The sequence below is a fragment of the Carlito syrichta genome, unplaced genomic scaffold (assembly GCF_000164805.1).
Source record: "Carlito syrichta isolate Samal-C Ts95f unplaced genomic scaffold, Tarsius_syrichta-2.0.1 Scaffold306319, whole genome shotgun sequence".
Lineage (NCBI taxonomy): Eukaryota > Metazoa > Chordata > Mammalia > Primates > Tarsiidae > Carlito > Carlito syrichta.
The window spans coordinates 265,072-287,539 of NW_007250415.1; the positions used below are offsets into that span (position 1 = coordinate 265,072).

Consider the following 22,468-nt stretch of genomic DNA (forward strand, 5'->3'; position numbering starts at 1 on the left):
GCAGTCAAATGTCTTGTTCTATCAAAGTCAGTACATTCTGACAATTTTCCAGCAGCTGGCAGTCAAGTTCTCTAGGAAGGGACGCAATTTTCTTAGTGTACTAGGTGCTGCCTGGGCTAGTGTTGACCTTAACTGTGACTGGAAAGGGAAAGATGGGAGAAGCAATGAAGCTGAATTGATGAGCATGGGTCACCACAGCATCCCGGGACAGGACAGGCAGCATCTACCCTCCGGGGCCCTCCGAGGGAATCCCACACCTCAGGGCAGCTGTGTTCCTGGATCCAGCTGGGCTGAGGTCTACAGGTGACCCAAACTGTCTCGGAAGTGGGGAGCAGACCTGGACGGGCGGGGCTGAGGCAGCACACATGAGGGGAAAGGAGACAAGAGGGGAAACCAGGAGACCTGAGTTCCAAGCCCTACCTCCACTTGTTCTGTGACCCTGGGTAAGTCACTTGCCCTCTCTGGGAGACTGGAGAAAGACCCCTGCACAGTCCCGCGTTCTGCCGAGATGTGGACTTGCACATTCTTGGATCATCTTCAAAAGTCTCCGTCATTTTCAAATCTGTCACCTTGTTGCTTGAACCCCACGACAGCTCCCCCGCACCACAGGGCAAGTCCAACCTCATCAGCAGGGCCTCCAAGCCTGCCTGACCTACGTCCTGCCATGCCTCCAAGTTCACCTCCAGCCTCTCCCTCCCTCCATCCATGCAGCCGCTTGTGTAGACTACTGCTTCTTGGTTCTGGGCCACCTCTGTCCCTGCAGTAGCCTCCCCTACACCACCCCACCCCCAGCCTGACTAACTCCCTCTCACCTTCCTCCCCTCCCCCAGGAAACCTTCCCTGAGATCCTCCAGCTGACAGCATGAGTTTGCTGCCTCTCCTCTGTGCTGTTCTCCTCTCTGAAGCCAGTGGTTCAAGTACAGACTGCTGGGCCCAGTCCTGGTTTTTGATTCGGTAGGTCTGGGGTGGGCCCAAGAATGTGCATTCCTAATGTGCTCCCAGGAGATGCTGATGCTGCTGATCTCGGGATTGCATTTAGAGAGCCTCCGGTGGAGGCAGATCCCTCTGACTGATCTATTTTCAGGGCGTTCTCCTGCCAGTTAACTGAGAACAGGCTGACCTCTGTCGTGTCCCCAGAGTCCACCGAAGAGGGACTAATTACAAGTGGGTCGAATAGATAGAGGTTGATTACAAGAGCATTATGTACAGAAAATAACTAGGAATATAAGGTCTTACACAGTAGGTAGCATATTGTAGCATTTTCATAAAAATTTTAAAAAGCCTGTCTGTGCATGTTAGGAAAATATGGAAGGGTATTTACCAAAATATTAATATCTGGGTTTTGGGGTTCTGGCAATTAAAACAAAATTATGCTTTTCTAAATTTAAATTTTTTTTTGGTTGCTGTTAATGAGTACATGTTGGTTTTAAAACATGTTGGGGAAAAAGCCATGCATGGAGGTGCACGCCTGTGATCCCAGCACTTTGGGAGGCTAAGGCGGGAAGATCACTTGAGCTGAGGAGTTTGAGACCAGCCTGGGTGACATAGCAAGACCTCATCTCTACAGAAAATAAAAAAATTAGCCAGGCGTTGTGGCATGTGCCTGTAATCCCAGCTACCTGCTGAGGTGGGAGGATTGCTTGATCCCAGGCATTTGAGGCTGTGGTGAACTATGATTGTGCCTGGGTGATAGAAAAGCAAGAAAACTGCCCATCCTATGAAGAATGTAGGTATGAAACAAAAGATATATGAATAATGTCTCTTTCAGGTGACACTTATGTTGGGCTAATATAGGGATTCCCTGCCCAGCGTCACAAGTAGCTGACTTGTTTCTTCGTGTCCTTCCTTCTTGCATTCAGAGACCCTCTCTCTGCTCCTTCCTCCCAGGCCTACAAGCTGTCTGGGACCCTTCCAAATATCCACGCAGGCCTGGGCACTGGTCTTAAGGACCTGACATGTCTCTGCTACCTAGAATTGCCCAGGACATTTGAACATTCATCTTCTCATTTAAGCCCCAAATGGCTGTGGGATGAAGGGAGGGTAGACCTTATAGAGACAAACAGAGACTCTGTGGCGGGCACAGGGGCTCACACCTATGATCCCAGCACTTTGGGAGGCTGAGGTGGAAGGATTGCTTGAGCCTAGAAGTTCGAGGCTAGCCTAGGCAATGTAGTGAGACCTTGGCTTTACAGAAAAACCCCAACAAATTAGCTGGGCATGGTGTTGCGAGCCTGTAGTCCCAGCTACTTGAGAGGCCGAGGTGGAAGGATTGCCTGAGCCCAGGATTTTGAGGCTGTAGTGAGCCGTGATTGTGCCACTGTATTGCAGCCCGGGTGACAGAGTGAGACTACAACTCAGGGAGAGAGAGAAAGAGAGAGAATGAAATGGAGCCTCCCATTAAGTAAAGTGACTTGCCCATTAAGAAAAGTGACATGCCCAAATGGAGAAACCAGGACTAAGTCTTACTTGCCCAGACTCTGATGTAGGCCTTTGGCCAGCAGGGTGAGCCTCTGACCCTCAGCTGATAAATCCCTGCACCTACCCAGGGACTCCTACCTGGGACAAGAGCAACCAGGAAGGATGTTACTTAAGACAATTCGAGACTTTTCCAACCAAAACAAATTAAATGTGGAGAGGATCTGTTCTATACAGAGAATACTATATACTGTTCTATACAGAGTTACCTTGACTGGACTTGAACTCCTGACTTAAGGGATCCTCCTGCCTCAGCCTCCCGAGTTCCTGGGACTGCAGGTACATGCCAGCACACCTAGTCAATTCAGAGAACACTTTGATAATCCAGTTAAATAATTGGAGCTAATACCCAGGTTGGTTTGTGTTTGAGGCTGGTATTTTGAATTTCTGAATGCATTTATATATACATGAACAATATGCATGTGCCTTTAATGAAAATATTATGGTTCAGTAAAAAATTGAAAACCTGATTTTGGAGGGGTTCAAAGTTCAGCAAATTGGTAGATTTTATTCTTGTCTTTGATCTTAAGTTAGATTAGGGGTGAAGTGTTGAAAAGGATAAAGTTCCGTTTTTTAAAAATTTTGCCAGCATCCAGGAGAGCGTTTGGCACTTAGTAGGTGCTCAATACATATTGACTCACTGAACCAATGGCAATGTGATATAGTGAAAAAGCTATAAGAAGCAGGCCTGCATTGATTAGGGGTCCCAGCCATGCGCTGGCAACAGTTTGGAGTTGTGATGGGTTGAGGATCATGTAAGTATCCACTTGTCTAGCCTGGCTTTTAAGTGGAGTCTATTCAGAAGCTGAGAGGAGTTAGTTAACTTCTGGAAGTTAGTCACCGTAATACCTACTGCTTTTTCATGTTTGTGAGTTGGAGTCTCGCTCTGTCACCCAGTTTGGAGTGCAGTGGCACAATCACAGCTACTGCAGCCTCAACCAATCAGACCTAGGTGATCCTTCCACCTCAGCCTTCCAAGAAGCTGAGACTGCAGGTGTGTCCCATCACGCCCAGATAATTTTTTGATATATTGTAGAGACGAGGTCTCACCGAGTTGCCGAGGCCTCGAACTCCTGGGTTTAAGCAATCCTTTCAGCCCAGCTTCCCAAAGTGTTGGGATTACAGGCATGCGCCACCGTGCCTGGCCAATACCTACTTCTTAGTGAGTGCTATTACACATGCTGCACTCCATGAAGTAATTTACACAGTTGACTGCATTCAATTCTCGCAAACTTGTAAGTCGATATCATCCCCATTTTACAGATCAAGGAATGGAGGCTCAGAGAAACCAAATGTCCTAACCACTATCGCTGAGGACGTGGTAGAGCAGGGAGCTTATGTCAGATGTGTCTAACTCCAAAGTCCCACCTCCCAGCCCCCCTCCTTGATAACTCCCCATGCTCCTTGGACTCTTTCTGTATATGGTTCCCAAAGTTTCTCCTCCCCGTGAGATTTAAGAAACATCAGTCATGCTCACTGCACTTTGTTGCTTGGCTTCTTAGGTCTCGGTTGTCTTGGGAAGCCTTTTCTATTGACACTTGTCTTTTGTCTGTTCTTCTTAAAGATCTTATTTATCCAGTTTGAGTTTTCAGCAGGGTTCTCCCTGGGCAAAGAGATGAAGTAGACGGTTTGTTATTGGCCTGTCCTGGTCCCCCCAGTATCGGGGCCCCACTCAGTTCAGAAGGTAGACATACCCACCTGTACACCTCAACTCTGCCTGAGCAGCAGAGGTCCCCAGCAAACTTTTTTTTTTTTTGAGTTGGGGTGTCACTCTGTCACCCAGACTGGAGCACAGTGGCACGATCATGGCTCACGGCAGACCCGACCTCCTGGGCTCAGGCAATTTTTCAGCCTCAGCCTTCTGAGTAACTGGGACTGCAGGTGCGCACCACCACGCCCAGCTAATGTTTTTACTTTTTGTAGAGATGGAGTCTTGCTATGATGCCCAAGCTAGATCAGCAATTAAAAATATATATATAATCAATGAATAGCTGTTTAAGTAATATCATGCCAACTAGTGAACTGAAACTCAAACTTATATGTAGCTATATGTAAATACAAAAAAATTTAAATCATGTGAACCAAATATGTAATTTGTGCCCAAGGTCAAAATTATTAAATTTATACAAAGTCTTTTAAAAAGTCTTATAGTTAAAATTATGCTAAATGTGGAAAGCTGGTATATTTTAATTTTATGTGCTAGGGAGTGCAAACATCAAAAGTAAAAAGTCTGAGCCTGGTGCGGGGACTCACGCCTGTAATCCCAGCACTTTGGGAGGCCAAGACATGAGGATTACTTGAGCCCAGAAGTTCCAGACCAGCTTGGGTAACATAGCAAAACCTCGTTCCTAAAAACAAACAAACAAACAAACAAAACTTTTTTTAATTAGCTGGACACGGTGGCACACTCCTGTAGTCCCAGCTACTTTTGAGACTGAGGTGGAAGGATGGCCTAAATCCAGCAGGTTGAGGCTGCAGTGAGCTGTGTGTGTGCCACTGCACTCCAGCCTGGGTGACAGAAGAAGACTCCAGCTCGAAAATAAATAGATCAAAAGAATGCTTTGGGTCCTGCTCTACCAACCTCTTTAGTTGTGGCCCTGGAGAAATCCAGCCATGACTAGAGTGGGCCCCAGGGCAAGGAGGGATGACCATGGGGGTGGGGTATGGGTATGGGAGGAGAAATACCCTTGAGCCCCCTCTGATCTCCTGCAGTGCCTTCCATTGGCTAATCCAACTGGCATTCAGCCAGCAAGAGAGTCTTGCTAATGTGGTCCCCAGGAAAGCTTAAAAAAAAAGATGCCTAGGCTTTTCATAATTATTGCAAAGATAATCATGAAGTCTACAAGTATGTTACACAACCCAGACACTTGATGTGCATTATAGGAAGGATGTTCTGGGGACCATCTATAGCATAGGACTATTAGGTCCTTATTATAGTAACAGAAAATCACTGGGACAACGGGGACCTCGGATAGAGCCCTCAGTTCATACCAGGCAGGAGCTACCTAGGGCTGGGATGGAGGATGCCTGCTGGCCCTCTGGAACTGTGGCATCACCAGAGAGTAAATAATGAGCAAGTGGGAGGGGGGATGCACAAGATCCCACCGCACCCAAAGAAGGAGCGTCCCCAGCGTGCATAGGAGGGAACGGAAAAGGACGACGTGGTCAACACAGACGGGCTCGTTCCCCACACGTCATCTCACTGAACAAAAGAGAAGGGGTGGTCAGGCACGGTGCCTCACACCTGTCATTCCAGCACTTTGGGAGACCAAGGCAAGAGGATCGCTTGAGTGCAGGAGTCTGAGACTAGCCTAGGCAACATAGCAAGACTTCATCTCTACAAAAAATAAAAAAGCTAGTTGGGCGTGGTGGCACACGCCTGTAGTCCCAGCTGAGACTGGGAGGCCGAGGTGGAAGGATGGCCCAGAGGTCGAGGCTGTGGTGAGCTGTGATTGTGTCACTGCGCTCCAGTCTGGGCAACAGAGTGAGCGCCTGACTCAAAGAGAGGGAGAGGGGCAGTCTGTGAGATGTGAAAGGGTGGACTGTCAACACACAAACTAGAAAGGATCCCAGGGTTCCCGGGCCAGCTGAAGAGATGAAAACATCACTAAGCTGTGTGCCCTTCCCCAGCCAAAAGGAAAAAAGCATGTTCCCAGTGAAGGAGAAACTTACATTACGGCCGTCCTGCTGATGGCATCCTTCCCGTGAACCAGAGTCGTGGTGCTTTCTGGATCTGAGGAGGCGGAGGGCGCTACATACAGCCAAAAGGAGGGGGAGGGGAGGGGAGGGATACTTAGTCATTTTTGAAAGTACAGTCGTAAGTAAGGGAGAATGTTTAAAAACAGTAAAGAGCTCTCTTGTCCCCAAATTCTCCTATCTATACTCAATTCTCACATTTACACTCGTGTGTTTGGATTTGATTGAGATACAGACCAGCTGTGTCTGTGGGAGGACTGGTGCTGACCCTTGAGGTAATACTAGAAATGATTGGCCAGACTTAGTAACTCACAGCTGTAATCCCAGCACTTTGGGAGGCCAAGGCAGGAGGATTGCTTGAGGCCAGGAGTTCAAGACCACCCTGGCCAGCATAACAAGACCTCATCCCTATTTAAATAAATAAATGAATAAATAAGTAACTAAATAAATAAAATATTAGAAACAATCCTATCAAAAGCAGCATGTTAGCTAAAGTTTTCAAGAAAAAAATCTCCCTTGGGGGCCTGAACATTCCATCCCATGCTTTTTTTTTTTTTTTTTTGAGTTGGAGTCTCACTCTGTTGCCCAGACTGGAGTGCAGTGGCCGCTCCCGGCCACCGCAGCCTCGACCTGCTGGGCTCCGGCTATCCTTCCGCCTCAGCCTTCCGAGTAGCCGGAATTACAGGCATGCGCTACCATATCCGGCTGATTTTTTGATTTATTGTAGAGATGAGGTCTCGCCGCCCAGGCGGGTCTCGAACCCGCGGGCTCAGGCAATCCACTCACCTCAGCCTCCCAAAGGCGGGATTACAGGCTGAGCCACCGAGTCCGGCCATCCCATGCTTTATGTAGTACTTTTTTCTTGGAATAGAGATTATTAATAGTTTTATACCCATTGTTCTTCAGTAAGCTCTCTGCATATTTTCAGGAATATGAAGATATGTTAATATATGAAGGCTAATAAGTAATTATATAATATATGTCAATAAAAGTCATATAAAATATATTTGATTCCCTTACCTGAAGTCCTCTTGTTAGGGACCTGCTGGGTGTCTCTAGCTCTCCCAAGTCCATTGGCAGCGAGGCTTTTCCTTTTGTTTATGGCTCTTCCTAGGGCTTCTGACAGTTCTCCTGTCCCCTAATACTGCCAATGGCCATCACTAGGTGACGGATAGCACTAACCCCGGGGGAGGCTCTGCCGTGCCTAACTGCCACAGTTGTCCTAGAAGATCACTGTGGAGACTCAGCTGTGGGCGGTAACAGGGCTTCCCAACCTCGGTATATACTGTTGACATTAAAAGCTAGATCATTCTTTGTTGTGAGAGCTGTCTGGTGCATTATAAGATACTTAGCAGCATCCCTGGCCTCCACCCACTAGGTTACAACCAAAGATATCTATAGATATTGCTGAATATCTCCCGGGGGGTAAACTCACTCCCAGCTGAGAGCCACTGGGTTCTATGTACCTTCTGTCCCCTCCACACGTGAGCGAGGAGTGCCACCTCGGGGCCCAACGTTGCTCAGAAGTTTGAAGAGGGCCACCTTTACACACAGGTGTGGGTACTATAATATAAGTGCTTTGCCTTTACCCAGAAATAAAAGCATGTAACATACTTTGACCAATTTTCTGACTCTTAATGGCCTCATGTTTTTGTCTTGTTGTGATGAAAGGAATCAAAGCATTAGTCAGGCGTGGTGACGTATGCCTGTAGTCCCAGCTACTTGGGAGCCTGAGGTGGGAGGATCCCTGGAGCCCAGGAGTTTGAGGCTGCAGTGAGCTATGATCACACCACTGTGCTCCAGCCTTGGCAAAGGGCAAGACCCTCTCTCTAAAATAAACAAATAAAAGAATCAAAGTAAATATATTCTAAAGAAAAGGGTCTCCCCTGACTTGGGACTGATCCCCAAAGGAGACCTTGCTGATCTGAGACATTTACTATAATCACTCTGGTTTGGCTGATGCACTTTTAGGACTCCACAATCTGGCTTCAGTCCATCATTTGGGTCCCTCTCCCTCTGTTGCCACCCAGACCATTCATGGTGGCCACACACACGTCCTCTTCATCCTTAATGTACCTTGTGCTTTCCTACTCTGCACACAAACCTCTTGAATGGATACAATCTTAAATGCTCCTTCTGCTCCATTCCACTTATCCCACAAGGCACGACTGTCAACATCCTGCCCATCTGAATGCCCTTGTCACCTCCAAGAAGACTTTCATATTCCCCTAGAGAGACGTGACCTTATTCTCTAGGAATACCCTCTGACACTGTGTTTTGGTTAGTTATATGGTACCGAACCCTTCATGTCTTTTTGAGGTTAGTGTCCATGTCATCTTCTCTGCTAGAGGTTTCCTGAGAGTAGGATTCGAGAATGGTTCATCTTTGCAGCCCCTGCGATGGTGCCTCTCCACCGATCCATAGCAAAGAGCTAGGTTTTTTTTGCTTGTTTTTTGAGTCAGAGTCTCACTTTGTCACCCAGGCTGGAGTGCAATGGCATGCTCATGGCTACTGCAGCCTTGACCTGCTGGGCTCAGGTGATCCTTCTGCCTCAGCCTTCCAAGGCGCTGGAACTACAGGCATGTGTCACTACACCTGGCTCATTTAAAAAAAAAAAAATTATTGTAGAGACAAGGTCTTGCCAAGTTGCCCAGCTGATCTTGAATCCCTGAACTCAGGCAATCCTCTCGCCTCAGCCTCCCAAAATGCTAGGATTACAGACATGAGCCAATGCTCCCAGCTAAGAACCAGTTTTTTAAAAATGGTATTCATAACCCATAACAGACTAGTACTTTTTTGAAATACAATGCAAATGAATTAGTGAAAAATGATGAAGCCCTGGGATGTCTTGACAATGTCTTAGTGCTATAAACGTTTCTAAATGCTTTTTCCCAATCTCTGCATGCATTCCATTGTGAGTTGGTAGCAAGCAGTTGAGGGCTAGATTGGTTTGCAGACCACACTTTGATAGTACCACCCAGCACAGTGGTTTTCACAGTAAAAATCTACTGGAGTAGTGGATCTCAAATGAAAGCAGGCAAAGGAATCATGTGAAGAGTTTGTACAAAGGACAGTGAAGCCCACTCCCGGAGTCTGTCATTTAGCAGGTCTGCGGTAGGCCCTGAGAATCACCATTTCTAGCAATTTCTCAGGTGATGCTTTTGCTGTCAGTAGAGGGAACCACACTTTGAGAAACAGTGCACCAAGGGGAGCCTACCAATGTCAATTGCACCGCCCCCTTGTGGTGGCCTGTACTCACAATGGGCAGAACTGCTAAAGTAGCCACTAACTTCGCCAATTCGCCCCTAGAGCAGTGGGTATCAGCCACACTTGCCCGGGGGATCCAGACACGAGAAAATTGTGAGAAACCACAAGGGTCCATACCTTGGGGCTGTTCTGGGCTCAGTTTTTCCACAGGTGACTGTGCAGGTGAGGGTGAAGAAGAACCTCGGGGCGTTGTTTGAGGTGTTCCCACAGTCAAAGACCCCAGGAATGGCCTGGGCGATGTCGATGCCTGGGAAGGCGGGGATCTGGGAAGCAATCCAGAGGTCTGTTCCTGCAGCTGAGGTGACACAGGTGACAGCCCAGGTGGCGTGATAGGCAGTGATGAGCCCAGTGTGGGGCTGGGTGGTGTGTGCACAGCTGGGGGTGATACAGGTGGCATGTCATCTGGAGAATGTGGCAGAGATGAGGCCGATGGCGATGCAAGTGACTGCTCAAACGAAGAGACAAGTGGTGAAACAGGAGACTCCATGGGCTGCTCACATGTGGATTCAGGCATCTGCCTGGGTGGGGACACAGGTGGACCACGGCCACCTTTCCCATCCTCTTTGGGAGCCCACTCCGTGTGAGGTGGTGTGGATTCTTTCAGACTGGCCCGCTGTGCCGGGAGGCTTGGTTGACTGTGTTCGGGGCACTCATTGCCAAGGGCAAGTTCTATCTGGCAATATACTTCCACCCGGGGGAAAATCACTCTCTTGGAGGGAGAGTTAAGGTAAGCGGCATCTAGGAGAAATAACAGCATGGGGTCACAGGCAGCAGCATGGCCAAGTATTTTCATAAACAGGATTAGTGCTTTTCAATGCCCTTTCTTTACTTGCTTGAGTGAAAACAACTGTGATGGCTCCTGACCTCTTGGGGCTTACAGTTCAACACCTGTGTGGACACAGGCATTGCCCACACAGATAACTGAGACAGTGCAGAAAACTGAGACAGTGGTCCTATGAGAGAGGGAAGCTTCCCATGAGACTGACAGTGAGCAGAGCTCTGAAGGACAGGGGCCCAGAATGGTCACCCCCAAAAGAAAAGGGTCTCGCTGGACTTGGGGCTGATCCCAAAGGAGGCCTGGCTGATCTGTGATGGTTACCATAATAACTACGGTTTGACTGAATCACCGTTAGGACTCTACATCCTAGCTTCAGTAAATCATTTGGGTCCCTCTCCCTCTGCTGCCATGCAGACCATTCATAGTGACCATGTGCATGTCCTCTTTATCTTGAATGTACCTTGGTCAGGGTGGCATGGGGAGGGGCATTTCGGCAGAGGGAACAGCATGCACAGAGGCCACAAGACTTAAGGGCCCAGCAGGAGGTGGGCAGGGGCCGAAAGGTCAGTGTGGCTAGAGCAGGGGTGGGGGGATCATGCTAGGAGAAGGGGCTGAGGAGGCTGCAGGAGCCAGGCCACGTAAGAACTAGTGGTCAGGAGTGAGGATCCTTGGATTTCATGGAAAGCATTTTTGTGGCATGACTTTTAGGCAGGGGAGGTGACGAGCTGACTCTGGTTCTCAGGAGGTCATTGTGGCTGTCAGACTCATTGAGAAGGACAAGAGAGGTCCAGACAAACATGCCAGGGTGCCGACAAGTGTCATTTGGGGCATGGGGTCACAGGTGGCAATACTAACCCCTGGCAGAGCATGGTGTCTGCAAGTATGGTTTTCCAAGTATTTTCATAAACAGGATTCGTGCTTTTCAAGGACCTAGAAAGTATTATAGTAGATTGTGTTTAGGAGGTGAAATCAATGAAAAGCGATGATGGGTTGATGGGGACGACAGGGAGGGTATGTGGCTTGTGCAGTCATGGATGCTGCTACTGTTTGCTGAGAGGGTCATCGTGGGAGGGGACTGGGCCTGGGAAGGAGTGGGAGAGCATAGGTCATGAGTTTGGGGACATGTTGAGTCTCAGAGGCCTGTGCGATGTTCAAGGAGAGATGACAAGTGAGCAGTTGGGTATATGGGTTTGGAGTTCAGCGAAGAGATCAGGGGCCGGGGGTGGTAGCTTGTGCCTGTAATCCCCTCACTTTGGGAGGCTAAGGTGGGAGGATCGCTTGAGCCCAGGAGTTCAAGACCTGCCTTGGCAACATAGTGAGACCTCGTCTCTACAAAAAGTGAAAAAAATTAGCCAGGCCTATAGTCCCAGCTACTTGGGAGGCTGAGGTGGGAGGCTCGCTTGATCCCAGAAGCTGGAGGCTGCGGTGAGCCATGATCGCGCCACTGCACCCCAGTCTGGGTGACAGAATGAGACACTGACTCCAAAAATTAAAAAAAGCAAGAAGAGCGGTCAGGGCTAGAAAAACATATTTGGGAGTGCCACATATGGGCGGTAACTGACACCAGGATGGCGGCTATGGATAGCACCTGGAGAGGAAACACAGAGTGAGAAGAAGGAACCAGAATGGAGTCAGGAGAGGGTGAGAGGGGCCCAGGGCAAGTTTTCTAAAATAGGCAAGACTTGGGCTGATTTGAAAGTTGCTAGTGAAGATTCAAAAGTTGAGAGGGGGAGGTTGGATGTATAAGAGAGAAGGGGAATGATGGCTAATTGGAGGGCCCTGAGATGGGGAAGGGTTTGGAGCACAGCGAGTGGGGTGGGCTTTAGGCCGGAAGAGGGACGCTTCCTTGGAGGGAGGGGCACGGGAAGAGGTGAGTCTGCGTCTGTGGTGGCAGGGAGCTGAGAGAACATCCCTCTGATAGCTTTGCCTGTCTCTGGAAATTAGAAGGCAAAGGCCTCTGTTGGGGTGCAGAATAAGTTGAGGTCTGAGGTGGCAACTGCAGGATGGCAATAGGTTGACAAGAGATCGCTTTTTGTGTAGAAATGGACAAGCTGGCTGGGTGTGGTGGCTCAAGCCTGTAATCCCAGCACTTTGGGAGGCCGAGGCGAGAGGATTGCCTGAGTCCAGGGGTTCAAGACCAGCCTGGGCAATTGGTGAGCCCGCATCTCTACAATAATTGAAAAACTGAGTGGGGCGTGGTGGTGTGCGCCTGTAGTTCCAGCTACTTGGAAAGCTGAGTGGAAGGATCATCTGAGCCCAGGAGGTCGAGGCTGCGGTGGCCGTGAGTGTGCCACTGCACTTCAGCCTGGGCGACAGAGTGAGACTCCAACAAAAAAAAAGAAAAGAAAAAGAAATAGACAAACTAATTGGGAAATATAAAGGACCTAGACTAGCAAAAACAACTTCAAAAAAGACCAATGTTGGCTGGATGTGGTGGCTCACACATGTAATTCTGGCAGTTTGGGAGGCTGAGGTGGAAGGATCGCTTGAGCCCAGGAGTTCAAGACTATCCTGGGCAACAAAGTGAGACCTTGTCTCTACAAAAAAATTTAAAAAAATTCACCAGGTGTAGTGGCACATGCCTCTGGTCCCAGCTACTCGGGAGGCTGAGATGGAAGGATCGCCCGGGCCCAGGAGTTTGATGCTGCAGAGAGCCATGCACTCCAAACACTCCAGCCTGAATGACAGAGTAAGACTCTATCTCAAAAAATTAAGAAAACTAAAAAGGGTAAAACAAGAAAAAGACCAAAGTTGGAGGACTAACACTATGAGGTTTCAAGAGTTGTCATAAGGTTGCAGTGATCAAGACAGTAAAATATAGAGACATCTATTAAGGTACAAAATAAAAGTCTGGAAATAGAATCATGACACATATATATGGGCAACTGATGATAATCAAATTTGCAAAATCATTTCTTTTTTAAAACAGAGACGGAGGAGGGTCTCTATATTGCCCAGGCTGGTCTCCAAACCCTGGCCTCAAGTGATCCTCCCATCTCAGTCTCCCAAAGTGCTGGGATTACAGGTATGAGCCACGGTGCCCAGCCTGCAAAGCCATTTCAATAGAAAAAGAATAGTCTTTTCAACAAAAAATGCTGGAACAATTGGATATCCATATGCAAATAACAACAACAGCAACAAGTCCCAAAACTCCCTTTGATTCATACCTTCCACCATATCAAAAAATCAGTGGAAAATAGATCAAAGAAAAATGATAAAACAAAAATCTAAAACTTCTAGAAGAAAACATAAGGGGGAAAAAAATCTCTGTGCCCTTAAGCAAGGTAAAGATTTCTTAGATAAGGCACCAAAAGCATGATCCTAAGGGAAAAAATTGACATTATGGACTCCATAAAAATTTAAAATTTCTTCTCTTTGGAATATACTATTCAGGAATTGAAAAGACAGATCACAGACTGGGAGAAAATATTTGCAAGCCATTTTTTTAAGCAAACTCTTTTGCAAACCACAAATCATATTTCTGATAAAAGGCATTTATTTGGATTATATAAAAACTCTTAAATAGGAAAATAATTCAATCTTTTTTAATGGGCAAAAGCCAAAAACAACTGGAAGTGCTCCCTGTGATTAAAGCTGGAACAATCTGAGGAACAAAATATATAAAATAGTATTGAATAATAACCCAAAATATAAAATGACTATTCATGGGTCCATACTGATATGAGCAAATGACAAATCAGTAAATAAATCAGGGAGAAGAGAGAAAACCTCCCATGCAGGAATCCCAAAGAATTTATGTAGGTACTTGGCATTTAAGGAAGTGGAACATAATTTCTCACTCCTTCAGTGTGGGCTGTGCATAGTGACTTCCTTCCAAAGACTATAGTAGGGACAGAGGGAAAAAGAGTAACTTCACAATGGGGAAATCTGACAAACACTGCCTCAGCCAGGTGGCCAAGATCAACATCAATAGAGAGACATCATGTGGACAGCATGTACCCTTGATAGGATGTGTTGAGAACGACACGACACTTTATCTCTGTGATCTTCCTCTCAAAACCCATAACCCCAGACTAATCATGAGAAAAACATCAGGGAGATCCCAGTTGAGAAACGTACTACAAAAACTGACCAGTAGTCAAAACTGTCAAGTTCATCAAAAGCAAGAAAAGTCAGAGAAACTGTCATAGGCAAGAGGAACCTAAGGAGACAAGATGGCTAATGTAGTATCCTGGATGAGATCCTGATGCAGAAAAAGGAATCAGGTAAAAACTATGAAAATCTGAATAAATTATGGCCTTTAGTTCATAACAATGTATGTTAACAATGGTTCATTAACTGTAACAAATGTACCACACTATGTATCATGTTATATATGTACCATATTATGACATCTAGTGAGACAAACACCTTGTACTATTGTCACAATTTTTCCATAAATCTAAAACTATTCTAAAAAACAAAGCTTATAAAAGGTCTAAATGGGAAATGGGCAAAAGGGTGGAACAGACACTTCACCAAAGAATTGAGGGCCAATATGAAATGATAAGATGCTCAGCATCGTTATTCACTAGGGAAATGCAGATTAAAACACATGGTAACACACCATCACAATTTTAGAATGGCTAAAATTTAAAAGACTGCACATATCATGGGATTGGCGAGAATTTGGAAAAACTGGAACTATCATCCACTGTTGGTGGGAATGTAAAATGGTGCAACCACTTTGGAAAACAAATTGGCAGTTTCGAAAAAAGCCAAACACTCCCTCTGGTTACATAGTCAAAAGAACTGAAAATAGAATCTCAAAGAGATGTATACATCCATGCTCATTGTAGCATTATTCACAGTAGCCACAAGGTGGAAGCAAGCCAAGTGTCCTTTGACAGACGAAGACGGATAGACTTTTTAAAGATGTGGTCTATACATAGGGTGGAACATTCTTCAGCTTTAAAAAGGAAGAAAATGCTGTCGCAAGCTACAATAAGGCTAAACCTTGAGGACGTTATGCTAAGTAAAATGAGCTAGCCACAAAAAGACAAAGACTGAAGGATTCCACTGATATGCGGTTCCTAGAGCAGTCACATTCACAGAGACAGAAAGTGGAGTGGTGGTTGCCAGGGCCTGGAGGAGGAGAACTCAACCGGTATAGAGTTTCAGTTTTGCAATGTGAACAAGTTTCACAGATCTGTTGTACAACAACAGGGGTCCCCAACCCCTGGGCCCTAGACCGGTACAGGTCCATGGCCTGTTAGCAACTGGGCCACACAGCAGGAGATGAGCAGTGAGCCAGCAAGCAAAAATTCACCTGAATTTACAGCTGCTTCCCATCATTCACATTACCACCTGAGCTCTGTCTTCTGTCCGATCAGCAGCGGTTAGATTCCCACAGGGGCAGAAACCTATTATGAACTGTGCATGTGAAGGATCTAGGTTGCACGCTCCTTGTGAGACTCTAATGCCTGGTGATCCGAGGTGGAGCTGAGGCAGTGATGCTAGCGCTGGGGAGCGGCTGCAAGTACAGATTAAAATTAGCAGCGAGCATTTTGCACAGAGACCATAATAAATCAATTGCTTGCAGACTCATATCAAAACCCTATCAGTGAGCGGCAAGCAAGTTGATATACTTCAGTTGTACAGCTGCATCTGGTGGTAGGCTTTAAATCGGAATCTGACACTTATTTTAGTCTGCCTGTGGCCCACCCATTATTTTATTTATCACTTCCATCCATGCCTCTTTCTTAAAAATGATGATTGTATAATTATCTCATTATATATTACAATGTAATAATAATATAAAGTGCACAATAAATACTATGTGCTTGAAACTATCCCCCTATCTGCTGTTCGTGGAAAAACTGTCTTCCACAAAATTGGTCCCTAATGCCAAAAAGGTTGGGAACCGCTGCACAATTTGAACATGGTTAGCACTACTGAACCACACACTTAAGAATGGTTAAGATGATCTTGTTGTGTATATTTTATTAAATATTCATGTATGTATGTTAAACATGCATGCACCATACAATCCAGTCATTCCACTCCTGGGTATTTTCCCCAGAGAAATGATGGCATACAAGGGGGAGAACCCAAAAACCCCAGAATTTATTTATAAAAGGTTGTGTATTTATTCTTACATGTTTAACCTTCAATCACCTTCAAAGTACTCTCCATTTGATGCAATACACCTATCAAGATGCTTATTATACTGCTCAAAACAGTTTTTGAACTCATCCATTTTGATGACTTTTAGTGCTTCTGTCATTTTGGGGGGTCTCACCTCTTCCACAGGGACAAAATGTTTCCCTCTGAGGACTTTTTTCATCCAAGGAAACAAAAAAAAAGTTTCTTGGGGCAAGACCAGGTGAATAAGGTAGGTGGGGCACAGAGGCTATGCTGTTTCCAGTCAAAAACTGCTGAACACTCAGTGCAATGTGGGCAGGTGCATTGTCATGGTGGAAGAACCAGTCACCTATTGACCACAACTTGGGACGTTTCTTCTACAAGTCGTGATGAAACCTTCTCAAAATTTCCAGATAAAAACTTTGGTTGACCGTGTGATCCAGAGGAACAAATTCTAAGTGTACTACAAGGGCCCACCCTCCAAAAAGACAATTGTGGGGTTTTTTGGGTCCCCTTTGTACTTCCAATACAAAGATTCATGCATGAGTGTTCACAGCAGCTGTATTCATAATAGCCCAAATCTGGAAACAACCTAAATGTTCACCAACAGGTGAGTGGATAAACAAGCTGTGGTCCACTCATACAATGGCAGGGAATGTAACCAGGAATGAACTATTTATACACGCGGTGACATGGGTGAATCTCAGAATAATTATGCACAGTGTAAGAATTCAAATGGAGGCCGGGCTCGGTGGCTCAGCCTGTAATCCCAGCACTTTGGGAGGCCGAGGTGAGTGGATTGCCTGCGCCCGCGGGTTTGAGACCCGCCTGGGCAACTTGATGAGACCTAATCTCTACAATAAATCAAAATGAGCTGGGCGTGGTAGCGTGCGCCTGTAGCTCCGGCTCCTTGGAAGGCTGAGGCGGAAGGATCGCCGGAGCCCGGCAGGTCAAGGATGCGGTGGCTGGGAGCGGCCATTGCACTCCAGTCTGAGTGACAGAGTGAGATTCCAACTCAAAAAAAAAAAAGAATTCAAATGGAAAATGTTCACACTGTAAGCTTCTATTTATCAAAAGCTCTAGAATATGCGAATTAATCTATAATGACAGAAAGCAGATTGGGGTTGCCTGGGAATGAGGGGAGCGAGGGAAGGGGGAAAGAAATCACAAAAGGGCATGAAGATATTTTGGGGGTGATGGATTGTTCACGATCTTGATTGTGGTGAAGGTTTCATAGGGGTGTGTGTGTGTGTGTGTGTGTGTGTGTGTGTGCGCGCGCACGCACACACAAGAAAGAACTTATCAAATTGTGAGAGGAAAGAGAAGGAGAGAAGAAAAGAAGGAGGGAGATGAGGGAGGGATGCCTGGCCAGGCATGTCTGGCTGCTGGATGGATATTTTAGACATGGCATCCTCTGAGCTCCAACCTCACTCAACGCTCACGTTTGCACTTCTGTGTGGGGAATGTGGATTTTCAAGCATGCCAGTGTGCAGTGCTCTTCCCTTGGCAGAGGCTGCTGCCAAGGGAGGCCAAGTGTGGGCAGAGTGAATTGCCCGGCAGCAGGAATAATTAGGTGGCTGAGTCCTCGGGAGGGAGGAGAAGAGGATGTGGGAATATGAGTTGAGGAGTTGACAGTGACGTCTTTTGGGGTGTGGCTTCCTGCCAAAGATGACCTCTATCCAGGAGGCAGTCAGGCGGAGGCTAAGGCAGACACCCACTTTCTGCTTCCCGATGGCAGGTGAGGATTTAGGAGGTGAAACCTACACTGGGAAGCTGCGTATACACTGGTGAATTTGGAAAGGAAGAATAGCCAGGAGCCAGCCGACACATTTTCTTCTTTATGAGTTGTATCCGTTCCCACTTGGACTGATTCCAGGGCCACTGGAAAATCTGTCAGTCTCCATATATACTGCCTCAAGCTTTTGGGTAGATTCCTGAAGTGCCACCATGAGGTTTCATTTGGGGGTGGGCTGGATTGACCATGGGTGGGACCGTGGGGGTGATGGATTGTTCACCATCTTGGTTGTGGTGAGGGTTTCACAGGTGTGTGTGTATGTGTGTGTGTGTGTGTGTGTGTGTATGTGTGTGTGTGTGTGTGTGTGTGTGTGTACACGCGTGTGCGTGCACAAAAGAGAACTCATCAAATTGTGAGAGGGAAGGGAAGGATACAACACTGGTGCTGAGGACTTTACCTGGCTTTACTTCTTTGATCCTCACAATAAAACCTGGAGGTAGGTTTCATGATCAGCCCCCTTTTACAGATAAGGGAACCGAGGCGATTGATTACTACTCAAGAACACAGTAAGTGTCAGGAACTAGCATCTAAGTCCTTTTTCATAGATTAGAAAACCAAGCCTCAGAGAGGGAAAGTGATTTGCCCAAGGACACACAGCATGTGGGTGGAGTGGGGCTACTTGCCTCTGGAATGTGCTTTCTCTCATCTGGCTCTTCTCTTCTCTCTCCACCCCACTCCTCTCTTTGGGAGAAAGGACCCAGGAGAAAGTAAAGACACAGGATAATGGGAAGCTTGGGAAAGCAGAAAGCAATTTTGAAGAGGATAAAAGTGAACATATGCTAGAAAGAACTCTCATTTAACTCCTTCATCTCACCCCCACAATGTTTTTTAAAGCTACATAACAGGTCAGATGTGGTGGCGCATGCCTGTAATTCCAACACTTTAGGAGGCTGAGGCAGGAGGATTGCTAGAAGCCAGGAGTTTGAGACCAGCCTGGGCAACATAGCGAGACCTCATCTCTACAAATAATAAAAAAATTAGCCAAGTGTGGTGGGGTGTGCCTACTTGGGAGGCTGAGGTGGAAGGATCATCTTGAGCCCAGGAGGTCAGGGCTATGGTGAGCCATGATCATGCCACTGCACACTAGCCTGGGCAACAGAGTAAGACACTGACTCAGAGAAGAGAAAATAGTGGACATTTGAAAGCTCAAAGGAATGATCAAGCAAACTTTTCTAAACAGCTGGGATGGAATATTGTACAACCGCCAAAAAAGACAATCACGGAGACCGGGTGGCAACATGGAAAGAAACTTCTGATATAACATTTAGGTAACACCTTTTGACCAAGGGATTCCTTTTTCTCAAAATATGTTCTATTTTTTTGCTCATTTCATTTCTTTGCTCATTTCATTTCTTTTTAACTAAGTTGTCTGCCACAGTCCTCATGGCCCTTAAGTGTGTCTAATTCGTGCCATTGGAATCCACCCTGATGATTCAGGGACACACTTGCAAACCAACATAGAGCGAGGGAGGGCTCTTCTCTCAAATTGGTTGATTGACATGTCACTCAAAGTCTTATCTGTATATGAACTGGTCACATTTAGTTCTGCATGAACAATATGGTTGTATTGGAAGGAGCATATTAGTAGAAGAGAATGAAATGACAGGAAAACAGACTTCTCCAAGAAGATTTGAACTATGTATTTCCTAGCCATAGTTTTAAAATTCGTAAATATATGTACACACATGTTCTGGGCACGGTGCCCCTGCTAACCCCAAAGCCCACTTTCCACCCACATCCTGATTTCTGTCCCCAGTGGCCCATCAGGACAGCCTAGGTTGTCAGGTCCCCACGCCCACCTCAAGCTCTCCCCGTGAAGGGCTCTCCAGCTCCCAGATCTGGGGGGCATGCCCTCTACTCCGCCCTTCTGCTTCCTGTCCTTGCTTTGCCCCCGCCCCTCCCCTTCCCTGGGGCCCAAGGGGTACTCACTCAGCCGCCTTAAGTACAGAACCGCATCCTCGTACCCTCGGTAGTAGTAGTCGTGCAGCATCTGAGGGTGGGGGCACAGGAGAATAACCGAGGCTGCAGCAGCAGAGACAGCCACAGCCCCTCGCCCGCAGCACCTGCTCTTGTGGCTCTCGATGGGTTTTTCACAACGTCCCCCTCCCGCGTCCCATGCCCCGCTGGGCAGCGATTCCCGAGCACGTGTCCCCCGGGAGTCTGCTTTCATCAGCTGCACCATTCACAGCCGATCCTCGGCCTCCCCGCGGGCAGGAGAGGGTGGGGTGTTTATGGCAGAACCAGAGAAGGTGCATTCGGGCCACGTGAAGAGCGAAAGCTGGGGTCTGGGTTCAGGTCTCCTCAGTGTTGTCACCTGTTGGCTGTGTGGAGGTAACTTCTCACAGCCTCAATGTCTTCTCTGTAAAATGGGGGCAATAATGGCATCTATTGCGAGGATGCTTAACGGTTACACGCAATGCTGCCTGGGGAACTTTGCTGTGAAGGGCCGAATACTGAGTATTTGCCACTCTGCTGGCCACATGCAGTTTCTGCTGCATATTCTTCTCTTTCTTCTTCTCTCCCTCTATTTTTTTTTTTTTTTTTTTACTCTTTAAAAATGGAAAACCCATTCTTAGCTCACAGGCTGTACAAAAACAAGCCATAGGCTGGTTTTGGCTCAAGGTTTGCGGTTTGTTGACACTCGCTGGTACATTGACGCTCAGAGTGGAAGGGTTCAGTTAACATTTCTGTCAGCAGTTCTGACATCATCTCGTTTTATCGGGAAGAACCCCGAGGCTGGAAGAGCTTAGGGGTCCTGTCCAAGGTCACATAGCTAGTTGGCGGCAAGGCCAAGATACAGGTCTAGGAGGAAGTTGAGGGAAGGAGACACCGCTGGAACTTGAGTGGCTCCACCAGCTACCCGATCCCACTGCTAGATGCTGCCACCTTCCCCCGATCACCCCCTTCCTTAGGCTCCTCCTGTCTCTCACCACCAGGTCCGGGGGGAACAGGGCATGAGTCATCCTGGCGATATTCTCCAGGGAGAACTGGAAGGAGTAGTTGAACATGCGGAAGTCGTGGAAGATGGCGGGGCAGTCCCGGGGACAGATGTCCTGCTGCCCGCTGAAGGTGGAGATGGTGATGGAGTCTGTCCAGAAGGCACAGGGCTGCATGCCTGTGAACCCCCCATCGATGTACCTCTGTAGGGGGTGGAGCGAAAAATATTCGTCTGGGGCCAGAGTTCTCACCTTCACTCAGGGAAATGGGTCCATGAGACAGCAGGACCGGAAGACACTTCAAGGCAAGACTCAAGACAGGTTCTGGTGGGTGAGTGGTGTGCCCACGATCACTTGGCCTCTGAACTCCCAACACAGTGCTCTGTCCCTGCACTGATGCCCCTCAGCCATATTATTGGCACTGAGACTGGGGCTCCCCTCTGTGACTAGGGAGGGGGAGACATATTCTGGTTAAACTTGAGTGGCTCCACCAGCTACCCGATCCCACTGCTAGATGCTGCCACCTTCCCCCGATCACCCCCTTCCTTAGGACCTGTGCTCCCCTGCCATAGCCTCACCTTGTTCCCACCTTCAAGCCCCTTCCCTGCTGGGGCTTCTGCTTCTCATCTATGAACGAAAGACGACAAATACCAAGCTCTAACTCCCGGGGTTCCTGGGAACTGCCTCACTGGCGTACAATATGGCTCCTACTGCCTGAATCTTGCTCTTTGAACCTTATTTTCTCTTATATATAAGATGGGGGGGGCGTATGATGGTTCACACCTATAATCCCAGCACTTTGGGAGGCCAAGGAGAGAGGATTGCTTGAGCCAAGAAATTTGAGACCAGCCTGAGCAATATTTTAAAAATTGCTGGATGTGGTGGCGTGTGCCTGTAGTCCCAGCTACTTGGGAGGCTGAGGCGGGAGGATCACCTGCACCCAGAAGGTCAAGGCTATGGTGAGCCATGATTATGCCACTGCACTCCAGTCTGGGTGATGGAGTGATACCTCAACTCAAAAAACAAATTAAAATAAAATGAGGAGGGGGCCTGGGTTAGACCATCCCTACTCAAATGCAATGTGTAACCAGCAGCACCAACAGCCCCCAGAGCTGGTTAGAGACACAAACTCTCAGGCCCATGCCAGACCCACCGGATCAGAGCTTGCATCATCTTACAAGTCCCCTGAGTGGCACAGTGAAATCTGTGAGGCTTCAAAGATCCTCATCATTTGAGGCTCAAGGTCCCAACGCTTCGGGTTTGTCTTCTACTCTCTGCCAAGTTTGGGAAAATCTGACAGGCATGTGGAGTCTTGATTTGCTGGGCTCAGTAATGGGTAGGTGGGTCCAAAGAGAATCCCAGGCCTGCTGGGGGAAGTTCATCTTTTTTTTTTGAGTTGGAATCTCACTCAGTCGCCCAGACTGGAGTGCAGTGGCT

General features: G+C 47.4%; 1 protein-coding gene across 1 annotated transcript in view; it reads right to left on the reverse strand.

Moving 5' to 3' along the window:
- Positions 1-3,948: 3,948 nt before the first annotated feature.
- The window catches only part of PNPLA1 (patatin like phospholipase domain containing 1), a 44,031-nt gene continuing 25,511 nt past the window's right edge, over positions 3,949-22,468 (reverse strand). Inside the window, exons 4-8 of the mRNA XM_008062996.1 lie at positions 21,026-21,235; positions 20,025-20,085; positions 9,556-10,176; positions 6,148-6,226; positions 3,949-4,078 (exon numbers count right to left, since the gene is read on the reverse strand). Coding sequence (XP_008061187.1) covers positions 3,949-4,078; positions 6,148-6,226; positions 9,556-10,176; positions 20,025-20,085; positions 21,026-21,235 — 1,101 coding nt within the window. The remainder of the gene's footprint in view (positions 4,079-6,147; positions 6,227-9,555; positions 10,177-20,024; positions 20,086-21,025; positions 21,236-22,468) is intronic.